This window comes from Arvicanthis niloticus, chromosome 19, assembly GCF_011762505.2.
Source record: "Arvicanthis niloticus isolate mArvNil1 chromosome 19, mArvNil1.pat.X, whole genome shotgun sequence".
Lineage (NCBI taxonomy): Eukaryota > Metazoa > Chordata > Mammalia > Rodentia > Muridae > Arvicanthis > Arvicanthis niloticus.
The window spans coordinates 51548140-51565721 of record NC_047676.1 but is presented as its reverse complement, the minus strand read 5'-3'; the positions used below and the strand labels follow the sequence as shown (position 1 = coordinate 51565721).

Below are 17582 nucleotides of genomic sequence, written 5' to 3'. Positions count from 1 at the left end.
GTGGTGGTGGGGTGTGTGTGTGTGGGGTGGGTGGGGGGGTGGTCAAGAAGCCGGGGTAGGACTGAAGTAGCAGAGAAGAAAGTTGCATGTCTGTCTTGGGTTAGCCACACGGACTGTCTGTTAATATCTCCTTAAGCAGTCGCTGGCCTTTTCCAATGAGTTTTCTGTGGCAAATAACTCCAAATGCTTTACAAAGAGAATAGCTTGCAGATGTGGATATGATAACCTGCAGAGCAGGACTTAAATATAGTAATTGTCTCGAGCCTGCTCTTAACTGTGGCGACAGAGTCTCTACTATGTCATTAGGGAAAGAATTACTGCGTCTTGGAACACAGCGAGCCAAGCTTCTGGCAGCTGCTGTCTCTTCCATGTTTTAAACAGAGTTAATTGGCTCCTCACCAAACCGATTAGGGCATGAGGTTAAAACACGTGAGGACAGAAAAGAATAAAGATAACTGGCAGATGCGAGTGCCCAAAAGATTTTTTTAAAAGATTTTATTACTATTGCTATAATAGCAGAGAAGCAATCACCTATCTCTTTGTGCTCCTCTCATTCTCTTTAAACCCAATTCCTTGTTATTGTCTCCAGTGAGATAATGGCAATTTGAAGGTAAATGGCTTTGCTTTGCAGAATATTTTTCATCGGCCCATTTCCCAAGGCCCTTCCTACCTTGCCCTGTCAAAGAGAACAGCCATAGAACTTTGGGGCCAACGAAATGGAGGTTATCCAGTCTCCATGTTCACTTAACAAGTAGATATGAGTGCTTTGGGAAAGAGAATTGTGATTGATTAATAATCACAGAAAGACATGGAAGGTGCACACTTTCAGGCTTTGTCCTCAAATGAAATATAATCACTGAAAACCATTGCTCTCTTTACAACCTCGATGAAGACCATAATTAGCTGGCTCACTGTCTGGGCTGATTTTCTTGGAACAATATTTCTCCTGAAAGATAAATCCCAAAGGTGAATCTAATACTTCCCATGTGATCTAGCTAAACCAGAGACAATAGGAACATGATATTCATTAAAGCATATTGCCATCGATATAGACAATAATAGCATTCGTTACTTGGCTGCCATTTCAGTTTTGTGACTCATGGTGATATTGTGGCCCAAGTTATTATTATATAGAAGTCATTAACATAGTATGATTGGAAGGGTACCACAAGGCCTAACCATTTCCAAAGTATGTCCCTACAACAATACTCACTGCTGCTCTCTATTGGGGTTAGTCTCTCAGGTTAGAGAACTGGAGAATAAATTGAATTTAGACTATTTCCATTGCTATGTTAGAAATCACTAACATGTTGATGTGAAATGGCTTTTCCATTGTCTCAAGAAACATCCTTAATTGCTTGCCATGTACTAGATATGTTTTAGGCAGTGCAGAGAAGATAATGAACAAAAGAGATGAACTTACTTCCCTAATGGGGCTCAGACTATAATGTGGGAAGGAAAACAGTAATGATGAGCAGCAATAAAGGAGATGGTAATAAAAGCTATGGAAAAAACTCAGAGGAGAGGAAAAATCAAAGTGCCAGAAGAAGAGATGGGTATGTTTGACATTGGGTGGTTAGAGAATGTCTCATTTGGAAAAGTTTCCTAACTTAAGGAAAGTGCTGAAGCCACATGAAGATCCATGGGGAGAGGACCAGGGCCGGAATAGCAAAGCAGAGTTGGGGCACCTGACCTGGCATGATTGAGGCAGAACAAGATGAGAAGGTGGTGAGAGCAAGGATGGGTAAGAACAGCAAAACAGCAATCGGAGGGCTGAAAAGGCAGAGCAAGCAGTAAAATATGTCCTGTGCAAGCATGAGGACCCAGGTTTAGTCCTTGGTACTTGCATTAAAAAAGCCAGGCATAGTGGCATATGCTTATAATCTCAGAGCTGAGAATACAATATAGTCCAATTCAGCTAGTTCTGAGCCACTTGGGAGATCTTGTATTAAAAAAATAATAAGGTGCTATCCAAGATTGATCTCTGGCCCTGACATGTGACATGCACGCCCTCCACACACAACCTGACACATGAGCAGACACACACACACACACACACACACACACACCAATTATAGATAAGCGGAGAAAGATGACAGGGTCAGATTGTGTAGGCTGTGCACACTGTTGTAAATTAGAAGCTCTTGGTGAACTCAATATGAGCAATTTTCATTGAAATGACTGAGACAAAGCCCTGATTAGAGAAACAAGGAAATACTTTGGTTTGCAAATGACAAGTATAGACACAACTTTGTTTTGGTGGTAGTGATGGGGATCGAACACAGGGTTTATAGGGACTGAAACATACTAGGCAAGCAGCCTGCCACTGAACCACATCGTTGTCCCAGGCACACATGGTACTGAATTTTTCTGTAAAAGATGATACAGAAATGAAGAGCAGATGGAGCTACAGCTAGGGGGTTGGGGGAATGGAGTCAATCAATTATTGGTTTTAAGATGAGCATTTTTCTCTGATGGAAAAGACCTAGGAAGAAGGAATTTCTAATTGATGGTTTATCATCAGGATCTTGAATGGATGAAACCCAGGACAAATAGCTTTGATGGGAAGAATAAGAGTATGTTTTTTGGATTATTGTACAAGTAGCCTGTCTGTGATGTGTAAGGAATTGTTAGCCTGTCTGTGATGTGTAAGGAATTGTTTCCAGCACTTGGAGAACAAGATAGATATGGTTTCTGTCCTTAGAAATTTTACATTTAATGGGAAAGACAGATAATAAGCAGGTAATAGAAATTCAAATCGCTTATAACTATAATGAGAAATGTACAAGATAACAAGGAAAGAAATGGGTACTGGTCAGAGAAGCATCTGCAGTTATAATCTATTTTATTCTCAGCAAGAAATTACATCCCAAACCTGAGTAAATAAGGGTGGGCCTCTGTTTGATGTCCATTGCATTATTTGCCTATGAACACTCCTGGACTTTCTGTGAGGTGAGCCTGAGATCTGAACACACAATTGTATTTATCAAGTCAGAGGTATAATTATGGGAATGTAGTAAGACAGTAGCAATCAGATAGAAGTGGATACTGGCAACTGGGAGATACCCTCTGCTGCCTGGTTGGAATCTGGCAAATTTATTTGACAGAATTTTTCTAGGTCTCTTCTGGCTCAGGATCTCTGTCCCAGCAAGGAGAAACAAAGAAGAGCAGGTAAAGTTCTGAGCACTGGTCATGAGGGCTCAGTCTTAGGGCAATGTAGATGATTGGTAAGATATTAAGCCAGTATTGATTAGGAACACTGAGTGTCTGACAGAAGGATTTTAATTACAAAGGGGAATATGAGTTAGCATAATCTGAGAACTTGTCAATGTGGCCATTAACAAATTAACATATTGTCCCACTTCCAAATTTATGTAAGAACAATGCCAACTTGACTGGTCAAGGCCAGTATGGTGGTTTGAATAAGTATAGCCCCACAGCCTCATGTATATGAGTGCTTAGTCAGCAGGGAGTGGCACTATTTGAAAAGATTAGAAGGATTAAAAGGTGTGGCCTTGCTGGCGTAGATGTGCTCTTATTGGAGAAGATGTGCCACTGGGGATGAGCTTTGCGGCTACAGATTAAGATGTAGTTCTCAACAACTGCTCCAGTGCCTTCCTGCATGTTACCATGCTTCCCACCATGAACGATAATGGACTGAACCCCTGAAACTGTAAGCCAGACCTCAATTAAATGCTTTCTTTCTTAAGAGTTGTCTTGGTCATGGCACTAAAGCAATACAAAGATGACTAAGATACCCAGCACTCACAATTCTACATCATTTGTAAAGAGAAAAGGGAATTGAAATCCACAGGGTGAATAAAAAATGTCAATCAAAATAAATGCCAAGTTCCAAGATATTTTGGAAATGCAAATACAGAAGGGAAAAGATTTTTAAGCTGCATGATGTCATGAAGGAGCTGTCTAAGCGAAGACTATTTTGAGGAAGAGCCTCTTGTCATTGAAGTTACAATTGTGAGGCCCCCACATGTGTGGAGGTGGAGTGACAAATGTTATTTTTAAGTAGTCTCTAAACTTTCAGCATGTCTAATACATGCCTCAGAATGGATTGGAGCAAAGATTTACAGAGGCTCTGTGTGACTCTGAGAGTGGATCTCAGGTCATATTCTGGATATTACTGCCTGGCATTTCTCCCCTCCTGTGTCTTGAGTGCCACCCATGGCAGCCAGGGTTTCTCCAGCCTGGCTGGGTTGCATTGCAGTGAAGCAGCGACTTTAAAAAGTTTACAGTTTACTTCAATCTACTCAAACCTAATCATGGCTTACAGTGGGCAAAATTATCCCTTCCTGCAAAGTGAGGCTCAGATCTCTCTGCTGGGGTTCTGCTCTGTTCCTTATTGCATGCAAGGCAGGTTATGCTAGCCTTCATAATGACCCTAAGCCTTAATCACTCCCATCTGTCCAATATTACATGGTAATTTGGTAGTGAAAGAGTACTAGGCTAGGAGCCAGTTTGATTTCAGTCCCTAATTAGCTGTGTGACTCCAACAGAATGGCTCCTCTCTCCCTCTCTTGCTTTAGGATCTCTGCCTCTCTGACTTGGGTCTCTCTACTCATTCTCTTACCTCCCAAAATGTCAGGGGTGGAGACACAGCTCTAGGAAAGTATCTTGAGACTTCATACTTAAGTATGCAGAGGTGAAGGGAAAGGAGGGAAGTGTCCCCATCTCAACCTTACACACACACAAACACACACACACGTATACATATACACATTCACATACACATACATATGCACACATAAACATATACATACATATTTACACATACACACATATATACACAAACATAAATACATACACATGTACACATTCACATACAAATATATACATACACATATACACACAGACACACCACACACGTACACATACATACACATCACATACACACTCACATGTATACACATACTCATACAAACACACATACACATGCGTACACACAGACACATACATACATGCACATACACACATACACACACATACACACATACATGCACAAACATATACAGACACACACAAACATGCACATAAACACAGATACACACAAACACATACACACACATACACATGCAAACACACACACATACACACACATACATACACATCACATACACATACTCACACATACACACGCAAACACACACACATACACACACACACACACACACACACAATCTCCTTACGTGGGGCTCTGTCTTCTCCCTCCCTCCTATAGTGGTGAAATGACCCAGCCCCACCAGAACTCAGATCTTCCACTTGAACTCCCATTAATTTCCTTTTTCTCACAGGCTCTTTTTCATGTCTTTCTCTTCATTGGCTCTCATATTCCCCAAATAAGTCCCCAATTATACAATCATGGTCTCATATCTCTCCAAAGTCTTCTCTTGCCCAGTTACTGTCTATCTCACAGACTGTCTTTGAGAGGACAATCTGCCCTCTCAAAGGAGTTGCCCCTTGGGCCATCTTAGCAAACCCTCCAGCAGGTCCAACAGCCTCTACTGTCTATAGTACCTCTTTCTTTCTCATCTCTTCATACACTCGCCCCACAATTTCATGTCAGATGAGTAGTCTTGGTGTATGCACTCACACCACAGCCTGAACACTCTTCACTTCTGAATATAGGACTAATTTGATTACATATCTTGTATAATTTCTAATTTAATTTAGAAACATTCATACACATCTGGCTTTTGTATGTACTAACATTAGTTACTTTTTAAAAGGTCCACCAGTGACCTACTCTTAACCTTTCTCACACTTTGGGTACATCTGTTTCACTTTTTTTCCCTGGAAAGCACCCTCAAAGAGCTTTGTTCTCTATTCTGAACCAGTGACCCCCTGCCTACCTACCATCTATGGGACCTCATTTGACTGCCACTTGATGACGTGAATATGATGCAGAGAACCTTTACTTGGCAGCCATTTGTGAAACATATTGGGATCAGAACAAAATGGAAAGAGGAACAATGAATCAGTGGGCTTTTGAGTGAGCTCAGACTTGAGAATATCAGCAGAATTTCAAACTCTCTCATAGCTCTCATGTTTAGAAGGCCCCTCTTCTTCTTTCTGTGTTACTCAGGGTTCAGTCACATGAGCAGGGACTCTGGGAGTTACAGGACAACATATGTACTTCCTAACTAGATTGCACAGTTGTGGGAAATGAGGGGAAGTTGGGGGGACAGACCAGAGGCTTTCCTAGCTAGTCACCCAAGAAGCCAGGCATGTCCAGACACATAAATGTGGAGGTAAGGGCGTGGGGAAAACCTGTGGCTCTCAGTACGTGATGATCACTGAGGGGAAGCCTCATTTCTGGTAGTCACCAGTGTAGAATAAGGGATGAACAGCAGAGGAGAGCCAGGGTAAACTAGGTCCTTCTGTCATTTGGAGTCTGTTGCTTTCAAAAACTGCAGTGACTTCCAGAGGACCAAGGCTACTGCCTTTCTGTCTCCACGTTTGAAACTGGTACCTATGTTTGGCCAATTTAGAGCCATTTGGATAAATGGAAAGCCATTCTGGCTTATGAAATTGATTGTTATGTGTATGACCCTAGCCTTCTTGACTTTACATGTCTTAATCTCCAGTAGCTCAGAAGGTGACTGCAATCGGAGACAGGGTCAGCAGAGAGACTGTGAAGCTCAGAAAGGGCTATTAGGATAGGCTCTTACCAGTGTGACTGGGAGCCTTCTAAGAAATATTGACATTTCTTACAGAAGGAAGACTATATGAACTCAGACAGAAGATCCAGCTTTAAGCCAAGGAGAGAGACCTCAGGAGAAACCAATCCTGCAACATCTGATGTGTAACTTCTCATGTAATAGATTTCTTTGTATAAGCCTCCCCATCTATGCAATTTGCTATATCACCCTGGTAAACTAATGCATTGAGTAATGCAGCACAATGACTTACACGTCTTATGCTAGGGTTTGGATTCTAGCTTCAATATTGATGTTGTTATTTGTTGGAAGCCGACTCATAGCAGAAAGCAGCTATCAGCTTTGCAGCCATCTCGAGCCATATACCCTGACAAGAGACTTGTTTTTCAACAGCCTACAATAGCTGAGCACACTCTGATAAACATCTTGTTTATCCCACATATATTGTTTTGCTGTTTGGTGCCCCCAGCTGCAAGGCACATGTGCTATTCATGCCTGCAAGGTGCAAGGTGCACATGCTATCCACGCCATACACGCCTGTAAGACGCATGTCATATCCATACCTGCAAGGCACGTGGTATCCACGCACCTACAAGGCACGTGACAAAGTGTATAAATACCCCGTCTTCCCTTCAATGAGAAAGAGAGAGAATGAGAGAGAAAAGGAGAGACAATAAGAGAGACATGAAGAGAGACAATAAACAAGAAACTGAACTTGATCACGCACCCTGTGTTGTCTCCATTCTTTGCATCTCTTGCTAGGCCCTGACCCGCTGACCGGAGCAGCAGAGTGGGCCGTGACATTTTGACCTCAAAGCGTGGGGCAGAACAGTCTGCGATACAGTAGCTCCAAGCATGGGTCAGAGAGCAGGCTGGAACACAGTGGCCGCCCACCGGGCAGTATGGGTCTCAACATTTTGGCCCCCAAGCATGAAGCAGAGAGCGGGTCTCAACAGTTATTAATGAAGGGTGTGCAGCAAACATTGATAATCATTGTTGATACAACAGCGATCCAATGTGCTGGGTAACATTCTAAACTACTTACATGTATTAGCTGGTTAAATCCACACGGCAGCCTGGTAAGATAGATACTATTCATAATGTTTTTATGGATGAACAAAATGAAGCATGACTAACTCAGCTAACTTGCTTCAGTAATGTACAGTAACGCACAGTGATGAAGCTAGAATCTAAACCCTGGTGCCTATTTCACCTCCTTCCACCCCTTGGGTCTCTCTGACCTCTAGGACACCTGACCTTTCTTTCCACTTGAGCAGTGTCACTCTGCTCGCGGCACATCTTGGTTTAATCTTCCCCTTTTTAGGGTCATGAATCTAACTTCCCTGTCCTTTCAGTGAATTTCTGCTTTTGTTCACAGGGGCAATCTGCCAGGGAATCCGCATGTAGTCCTGGTGCACATTTGGTTCCCTGACCACAGCAGGACTGTGATGACAAATGAATCTTTCCCCGGGGAGTAGAGACGCATCATGTGATATAGGATTGCTCACATGGAGAAAAAGACCCGGGTAGTCCACATTTACTTCTAGAACAACACTAGGTTTCTATGTCATCTTTCACAGTGGTTAGGGACATCCAATTCTGAGGTCACCTGAGTACCAGCTGATGTTAGCACTGATCCTGAAGCTCAAGAAATCACAAATTTGTGAACCTACTATTTTTTGTATCAGGCATCAATTAATCTGCTTAAACCATAAAGATATGTGTATATGAATGGCCAGAGTTCCCAAGATGGCAGATTAAACTCCATTTGGAGTGAAGAGGCAAGAGAAAGGCACTAGAAATGCCCAAAGATACCTTGAAAACAGAGTTCTCACTTCCTGTTGCCTACAGATTGAATTACAATTACCCAACCTGATTTCAGAGACAGTCCATACAGTGTGAAGTTGAATCCTTTTCTGACATTGAAAACACACATTTCTTTTGCATTTTAAAAGATGCAAATGACGTTGTATACATACCCTGTAGGAAATTTTGTATACATACCCTGTATGTATCAGTAGGAAAAATGTTATCCAGCTAAAACTCTGATATCAGACTTAGAATCACAGGATTTGGAGTTTGCCCAGCTGGGTTTTAGTCTTGCTTTGGTCCAGTATTTCCTCTAGTTGCCCTAATTCCTTCCTTTTGGGAAAGTAACATATATTTTGTTCCCATTGTAAGTTGGAAGTATGTAACTCACTTTATGATTTCACAAGGGGCTACAATTAAGAAAGTACGTTGATTCTCAGGAAAGACTTTGATACATGGACATTCAAACTGTCTTGAGATTGTTAAAGAATATAGCTTTTGAAGTTAAGCTAAATAAATTTTGCATTTTATTATGGCCATAAGCCTATGGGGGCTACTGAGTGGAATGTGGAACTTAGATGAGAATGGTCCCTAAGCTAAAATATATGAATATCTGGTCCCTAGTTTATGGAACTGTTTGGGAAAGCTTAGGAGGCATGGCCTTATTGAATTTTTGTGATTCTCTCTCTCCTTCCCTCCTTCCTTCCCTCTCTCTCCCCCACCCCACCCCACCCTCTTTGACTCTTGACTGTGGATCAAGATGTGAGCTCTCAGTTGTTTCTTTTATAAACTCTAATTCTTGAAAACCATAAACTAAATAAAATGCCTTTTTTTTTCTGTAAATTGACTTAATCATGGTGCTTAGTTATAGTAATAAACAGTAACTAAGACAATAACTAACTCCAAACTTCATTTATGTCATAGTTACATGATGAAACTTTGTTAACACTTTCCTTTTGCTGTTCTATATTTGACTTCAAAACTACTTGGGAATGAAAATGAAAATAGTATTACAAAGAGAAAACTTTAGAGAACATAAAAGGCAGGAGTGCCTTAATGGCATGTCACGCCTAGCGTCTGTCATTTACATGGGATCCCATGCTTGGTATGGTAAGTTGTGTCTATTTTCTTGAAACTCTTTTATCTAACAGTTAGAAGAAGAGGCTGTATGCTTTCACTTTGCAATGGGCCTCTGAAAAAGATGCTCCTACCTAAGAGCTGTCTCCATGCCGGTTCTTCTTGGCATGATTGCAGATTGGAGCAGGATAGCAGTGTACAAAAAATGGATGACTTAGGGTCTTTGAGCCACAGTCACTTGTCTCTATTCTATTGCTGTAGCTTAAAAACACCTACTAAGGCTAGGGATGTAGCTCAGTGGTAGAATATTTGCCTTGCCTGTGTACAGCCTAGGGTGCCATCTCTCACACCTCATATCTACAGGAAAGTGGCTAAAGATAGGTAAATTAGTGTGTTTTGTGAAATTTATTTAAAATTTATTTATTTTATTTAAATTTATTTATTTTATTTAAAAATAAATTTATTTATTTTATTTAAAAATTAGTGTGTTTTGTGAAATTTAAAAACAAATGGAGGGAATTTGACTTATGGACTTTAGTTTGTGAACTCTGAACCAGACAAATATTTTGGATCTAGGTTACCATGTCTGTCTAAGACAGTGGTTCTCAACCTTCCTAAGGCTGCAACCCTTTAGCACAGTTCCTCATGCTATGGTGACCCCCAAACATTTTCATTGCTACTTTATTACTAATTTTGCTATGGTTATAAATCACAATGTAAATATCTGTGATATCCGGTGGTCTTAGGAGACCCCTGTGACAGGGTCATTCAATTCACAAGGGGATCAACCTATAAGTTGAGAACCACTGGTTTAAGACACCATAGATGCTGTGGAGAATATTCTACCATCCTTAGCATACATGGAACACGCTTATCATCTTTGCAAAAGCTAAACTATTTATATTGTTTTCCCCTAGAAGTTATTAACATGCTAAAGTTTTATGTTCATTAGTAAATTTGATAATTTCATCAGCTTCATTGTGATTTATTCTATAAAATGGATTGAGACTCAAAGCTTTTTGCTCACCATGGCACTGTATAGAAATGTCTAGCTGGATACGGGACAAGTTAATAGGGAGTAGCAATGTTTGCAGATACTTTATTTCTTAAAAAAATAACTGATAGCAGATTTAATGTCAGCTTCGCAGAAATACATTCTCACATATTAGCATATTTTGTGTATTTTCTTTTTGAAGCAGAGTCTCATGATGTAGCCCAACTTGACCATGAACTCTCCATCTTCCTGCTTCAGCTTCTCATATCTGGAGGTTGTGAAAGGATCATTTAGCTCATGCTGTCAGCAAAGAAGAGATGAGATGGGCCGATGGAGATATTAAGAGTAGGAAGGGGGCAGGGTTGGAAGGGTTTTGACATTGAATCTGTATGTGATCCTGGTGCTAGGAATGTAAGACTGTCACTATTGCTATCCAGTAGCCCTTTATATCACAGAGCCTCCAATATTTGTCCTGAATTCCATCTACCCAGTCTTACAAACTCACAAACCCTAAACCAATTCTTACCTTGTGCTTCTTGATGTAGGACTGCCAATTCTGAGGAGTGGTAGAGAAAGAGCTGGGTGATAGCAGAAAATCCCTCTCTGTGTCTTGAATTTTATCACTGCTGTAGGGGAAAATAGAATGTACATGAAGTATTTCTAGTACCCTGGAGAGAGTTATGTAGTTCCTGACCCCTTGGAACAGGTAAAGGAAACCCCCTTGCATAGGCTTTGCATTTAGATCTCCCAGGTTATAGAGAACTGACTCCCCAGATCCAGGTCCAGGAAGAATAGCCTGTTAGGTTTCCCCAGTTGTCAAGAAGGTTAAACAAAGGCTTGGAATAGAAAAGAAAGGGTCTGATAAGAGGTCTGCTGGTGATATCAAAAGCAAGTGAGCATTGGAAGCAAGGAGAAGGAAGAGGGGAAAGAGGAAGAGAAGAAGGAGAAGGAAGGAGAAGGAGAAGGAGAAGGAGAAGGAGAAGGAGAAGGAGAAGGAGAAGGAGAAGGAGAAGGAGAAGGAGAAGGAGGAGAAGGAGAAGGAGAAGAAGGAGGAGAAGGAGGAGAAGGAGGAGAAGAAGGAGGAGAAGGAGGAGAAGGAAAGCAAGGAGAAGGAAGAGGGGAAAGAGGAAGAGAAGAAGGAGAAGGAAGGAAAAGGAGAAGGAGAAGGAGGAGAAGGAGGGGAAGGAGAAGAAGGAGGAGAAGGAGAAGGAGGAGGAGGGGAAGGAGAAGAAGGAGGAGAAGGAGAAGGAGGAGAAGAAGGAGAAGGAGAAGAAGGAGGAGAAGGAGAAGGAGAAGAAAAAGAGAAGAAGGAGGAGAAGAAGAGAAGAAGAAGAAAAGGAGGAGAAGGAGAAGGAGAAGGAGAAGGAAAAGGAGAAATAGTCTTAAAATGAATAGAGCCATATAGAAAGACTTCTATGCTTTTTTTTTTTTTTTTTTTTTTTTTTTTTTTTTTTTTTTTTTTTTTGAAACAGGGTTTCTCTGTGTAGTCCTGGCTGTCCTGGAGCTCACTCTGTAGACCAGGCTGGCCTCGAACTCAGAAATCTGCCTGCCTCTGCCTCCCAAGTGCTGGGATTAAAGGCGTGCGCCACCACCGCCCAGCTATGCTTTTTTTTCTATAGTTACTCTATTACCACAAAAAGATATAAAATTAAGTTCATTTCCCATAAATTTTTTGAGTCCAGAGCCATCTGGATTATCATTAAAAGATCAGCAATATAAAATTTTGGCATTTAAGATGAAGTAGAATTGGTTTCTAGGTCAAGGGGTTACCATGGGAACTATAATCTATTAATCTGTACTCTTAAAACAGTGGGTATTTTTTTTTGTTTGTTTTTAGCTAATAAAACAATGATTTCAGGTTTTTTAAAGTTGTTTTTCTCATGCAGAGAAAAGCAGCCACATAAAAGTAGGACACCATGTTACAGAGAAACTTGTTGACAAAAGTAGAAGTGGAGATATATAGTTGTTCCTTTGGTATCCATGGGAGACTGGATCCTCAAGCCCCTTATATAAAACTAAACACTCTTTGCACAGAACTGATCTACATCCTCCTGCATACTTTAAATTATCTCTTGATAACACTAAATACAATGGAAATGCCATGCAAATATTTGCAACCCTGTGCTGTTTGGAGAACAAAGGCAAGGTGGGGGTGGGGTCTACACAGGATGGTGACAGTTTCTATTCAGAAACACTACACCTTAGCCTCTCACAAAGTTCACAGACCTTTCTTAAGACTCCTGGGGATGAGAGTACTAGAAAAAATGGAAACCACGGGCACACATCATCCAGTCTTGAGAAAAGTATAGCATTACTTTTGCTGGATGCCACTCCATAGATGTGAATCCTGGGGACTGGGATTTAGTGGTTGTAGACAGCTTGCCTAGCCATGCATAAGGCCTTGGGTTCAAGTCTTGGCACCTCAAAAAAAAAATCTAACTCACACTCAAGGTATGTAACTACTTAAAGGGTATGAAACAAGGAGGCACAGATTTCTGAGGCCAGCAAAAGAAGTCTTCAGATTTAGTTGTGGTCAAAATCCAAGACACCCTTGTGCCACTGTTGGAGACATTTAAAAAACAAAGCTGTAAGTATCAACCATATGACCAATTGAAGAGACTGGGTCAGCAGGACAAACACCCATTTGAGAACATAAAGTCTGATGACTGGGAGCTCACTGGTGTCACTTCCATGGTGTTTTTTTTTGCTTGTTGCTAATTGGTAAAAATAAACAAGAACCACAAACAAACAATCCCCACAATCTAAAATCTTGTTAGCAAAGCAAAGCAAAGCAAAGCAAAGCAAAGCAAAGCAAAGCAAAGCAAAGCAAAGCAAAGCAAAGCAAAGCAAACCTGTTCATATGAATGTAGCTCCCTCTAAATTCTAGGGTCCACAAGATGAGCAGGAAAGAGAGTGAGCATCTGCTGTGACTCAGTTTGGTCATTTGAATCTCTAGAGTAACAATTCTAAACCTGTGAGTTGTGACCTTTTTTGGTGAGGGGTTGAACAACCCTTTTATAGGGGTCACCTAAGACCTTCAGAAAACACAGATACATTATGACTCATAACAGTAGCAAAATACAGTTAAGAAGCAGCAACAAAAGTAATTTTATGGCTGGGGGGGGGTTACACAACATGAGGAACTGTATTAAAGGGTTATAGCATTAGGAAGGCTGAGAACCACTGTTCTAGGTGTGATGACTAGTGTTATTTGTCACCTTGACAGAATCTAGAGTCACCCAGGAGATAGGTCTCAATGCATGTCTGTGGAGGACTGTCCTTATCCATGATTGTGGGCAGGACCAAGCCTTGACATGTTTAAAACAGAGAAAGCGAGGAGAGCACCAACATGCTGGTGTCCATTGGGCTTTTCCTGCCTCTGTGACTTTTCTGCCAGAACAGACGTAACCTGAATTCTGAACCAGAATAAGTCCATTCTCTCTTAAGTTACCTTTACCAGAGTATTTTACGGAGCAACAGGAAAAGAAATTAAGTCAATAAATCATACATATCTGAGAACCTACATCTAGACTAAACCCAGTATATAAGTCCAATGTGGCCAGTGTGGTGGGAAGAGGACCCAGACCCCAGCTGGATAGAACCAAACAAGACGGTAGCTTTCCTTACCATGCTCTCTATAAAAAACATTTGTTGCTTAAAAAATTAAATTTTCCTTGCTTAGAAGGAGAGTTCATATTTAGAAAGAGATACAGAGATACTGTGAACCAGGAAAAAAAAATGGTTATCTTAAATCCTGGCATTCCAAGTCCTGTTGGCTTGTGGCCAAGCTTCAGGATGCTTCTGAGAGCTGTGTGGGGAATGCAAATTGGGATGTCTAACTCTCTTAAGGGCAGTCAGTAGGGCTGATGGTCTATGCTGCACGCTGTGAATCTACCACTCAGATAACCGCCCTCTTTGCACCACCAGAAGCTCCAGACTCTGGCCTAAGCCAGTTCCCTATTTTGTCCAAGTTGCTCTTAGTCTTTAGTATTTAAGCCAAGGCTTTGTTCTACACACAGGCTGCTATTGACTGGGGCTTCTTATCTCTGCCTCCACAGATAAGTTATACATTAGCAAGACTATTCAGGGGTGGCCTGTTACAAATGAGAATGTCTAACTCTTCGGTAGCCAGAGTAGTGCTCACGGTCAGAAAGGCAGTGTTCACGAGTGCTGGGCATCTTGAAGGTGTTTATAGAAGTGGTGTACAGAGGGGTCTAGGAAGACACTCCTAGGCAATCAAGTTGTGAGGAAACATGTCCCTTGTTCAGATCTGTGTTCCAATTGGAAGTTGTATCCAGTAGAATTTTTATTTTAAGGCTGGTGTGTGTGTGTGTGTGTGTGTGTGTAGGTGTGTGTGTGTAATATGTGTATGTGGTATGTATGGTGTGTATGTGTGGTATGTGTAGTGTGTGTATGTGTTTGTGTGTGAGGGGGTGTACATGGTGCGTGTGGTATATGTGTGTGTGGTATGTATGATGTGTATGGTGTGTGTGTATATGTGTGGTGTGTATGGTGTGTGTGTGTGTGTTGTGTGTGTGTGGTATGTGTGTGTGTGTTGTGTGTGTATGTATGTGTGTGTGGTATGTGTGTTGTGTGTTGTATGTGTGGTGTGTGTGTGGTATGTATGGTGTATATGTGTGGTGTGTATTGTGTGTGTGTGTGTGGTACGTGTGGTGTGTATAGCGTGTATGGTCTGTATGGTGTGTATATGTGTGCTGTGTATGATGTGTGTGTGGTGTTTGTGTGTGTATGTGTGTATGTATGTGTGTGTGTGGTATGTGTGGTGTGTGTGTTTGCATACACTACCACCCCTTTAGGGATTGGAAGTCTGCCTTGTACTCATTTCAACTCTGGAGGTCAATGTGGGAAGTCTACTCTGGAAGCCTGTTAGCTTATTGTTTCCCTCTTTGCACGGCAAGGCTGCGACGTGACTTTAGCCACACATGCCCCTACCCTCAGCTAGAAGAGAGTGAGGCAAAGCATGTGGGAATTCCCACAGTCTGCCCCCAGTTCCTGGATTGCCCTGTCCTAATGCTTTGAGCCTGCTTTACTTAGACAAGTCGATGCTTGCTCAGCAGCCATGGCCTCTGGCTCAGGGTACCAGCACCACTTAGTTTGAAGAAAACAAAGGCTGAAGAAAGAAAAGAGAAGAGAAAAAGAAAAGAAAAGAAAAAAGAAAAGAAAAAAGAAAAAACTTCCCTGGAATCTGTCATGCATGTGAGAAGGAAAAAGAAACAAACAGAAATGTCAGAGCTGGAGCTTTCATGCTGATAGGATCTGGAAAAGGAGACTTTAATTTTTCTTCTTTATCTATTATCACATTTTCAATTCACCCCGATTATTAAGTGTGAGAAGCACAATCATAGATTATTTCAAGAAAGGGAGGAACTAACTTTACTAACAGAACAAATGACCTAGGCTATTTCTAGTCATCTGGTCATCTCTCTCAAATATGTTAAGACTATAAATAGGAAATAGGCAGGGGTTAAAGAAAAAAGAAGTCCCAAAGGAAAGAAGAGAGGTGAACAGATAGAAAGGCACACAGGGCATGTCGGTGGCCACATTCCCAGTCAAACTTTGTATCAGTTCTTCTGGCTAAAGAATGTCTGTTAAAGGTGTGTTTACACTCACAAAGTTGTTTCATAATGTGAGTTAATGATTGTCAGAGCTCTTACTGAATTTTTGGAGTGTGTTTTAGCCTATTTATCAAAAGTTAGTCCAGGCATAGGCTGACTTGCTGTAGCTTGACCTAATGTGAACAGTTGCCACAGGCCACTATGACATCTGGCTGCCAGTAGGGACATGGTGATCTTTTGGTTCAGGCTCTGGTGAGGAACAAGCTCCTTTCCCAGCTAGTGTGTCTTGGCTTAGGGGCCTGAATGTCCTAGCTGAAAACTGGCCACAAATGTTTTGGAGACTGAGAGTCCCATTTGGAGTCAATGCCTCAGTACTGGGCAGAAAAAGTAGGTCTAATGGCAAGTCCTCTGATGAACAGGAAAGCACAATTAATTTTTCCCTTTATTAATAAAAAGAATTCATTCCAAATTTCAAGAACTCAATTCTAACTTTCAGTGTAGAATATTCAGCACATTTTTATTTTTTCCCCTTCATGATTTTCGCAGAGAGGGCACTGCTCTAAGAAGGTGGGAAGCAGAGGACCAGGAGGCCTGAGTCCAGCCCCACACACTCACTTCCTGTTGTTGGAGGCCCATGCACTTGTTCACTAGGGGCAGCCTGAGGGAAAAGTGGCTCCAGGGTCCTCACAGATGCCATAAAATTGCATGCAAGCGCTGGGTGTACATACATGTTTCCAGGAGAGAATGAATCAGGCTTTTAAGTGGGATGTCTAAGGATTTTCCTAAGAAAATGTCCAACAACTTGGGGTACAGTTATTATTTATTGATATTGGAAACAAGAACTAACATTTATTGATGTGCTGGGGCTTTTCCTAGGCACTTGACAGCTCACTCATTAAACCGTGCCAGCATGGCTTCACATTCATGAGAGGAGGTGGCCATACAGCATGACCTTGTTTATTTATTTCCCCAGCTGAGAATCTTTTGCTTAAATTTATTTTTAAATTTTTTGGTTGTTATGAAGAAGAGTCTTATGTCTGAGAATCTCACCCCACCTTCCTTCCCCCCCTTCCCCACTCGACACCATTTCTTTCATTTTAAAGTTGCTGTGCCCTCAGACCCTTGTCCCTCAAGGTGAGTGAGTCGTCAGGAAGTCTCTGCATTTCTGGGTGTCTGTGTTCACTCCAGAGGCATTAGAATTGGCGGGACTCCTCATATAACGTGCTGCTTCCTTTTTTTCATTCTAAAGCCATTCAGCTGGCATGTGAGTGGTGTGTCTGTAGATAGCCCCATAATTTTCTGAACTTCTTGTACTCCACAGGGACAGACGTTCTAAAGTGGACCCTCACCCCCTTTTTCTCTAAGTCTCTCTCAGCAAATGCTAGGTGGGCCAGGAGAAGACATAAAAGGATTCTAGCCTGGGTCAGGGGACACCGCTGCTAGGGTTCATGAGAA

The 17582-nt window shown here is 41.6% G+C and overlaps 1 protein-coding gene and 1 long non-coding RNA gene across 24 annotated transcripts in view; one reads left to right on the top strand and one right to left on the bottom strand.

Annotated features, from left to right (window-relative positions):
* LOC143435100 (uncharacterized) overlaps positions 1 to 17582 on the top strand; it is a 143323-nt gene that overhangs the window by 39145 nt on the left and 86596 nt on the right. The gene's annotated exons all lie outside the window — the stretch shown is intronic.
* Positions 1 to 17582, bottom strand: part of LOC143435099 (uncharacterized) — a 135596-nt gene that overhangs the window by 64102 nt on the left and 53912 nt on the right. For 18 of the 23 annotated variants that reach the window (XR_013105092.1, XR_013105091.1, XR_013105093.1 and 15 more), the window contains one exon: positions 11078 to 11177. The exons of 1 other annotated variant lie outside the window; for it this stretch is intronic. Coding sequence is in view for 13 of the 22 variants with exons in the window: in XM_076916264.1 (XP_076772379.1) it covers positions 11078 to 11177 (100 nt within the window). In the remaining 9 variants the exon portion in view is untranslated. Of the gene's footprint in view, positions 1 to 10640; positions 10820 to 11077; positions 11178 to 17582 lie in introns of those variants that run through there. 4 more of the 23 variants (XR_013105097.1, XM_076916273.1, XM_076916267.1 and 1 more) reach the window with 2 other exon arrangements.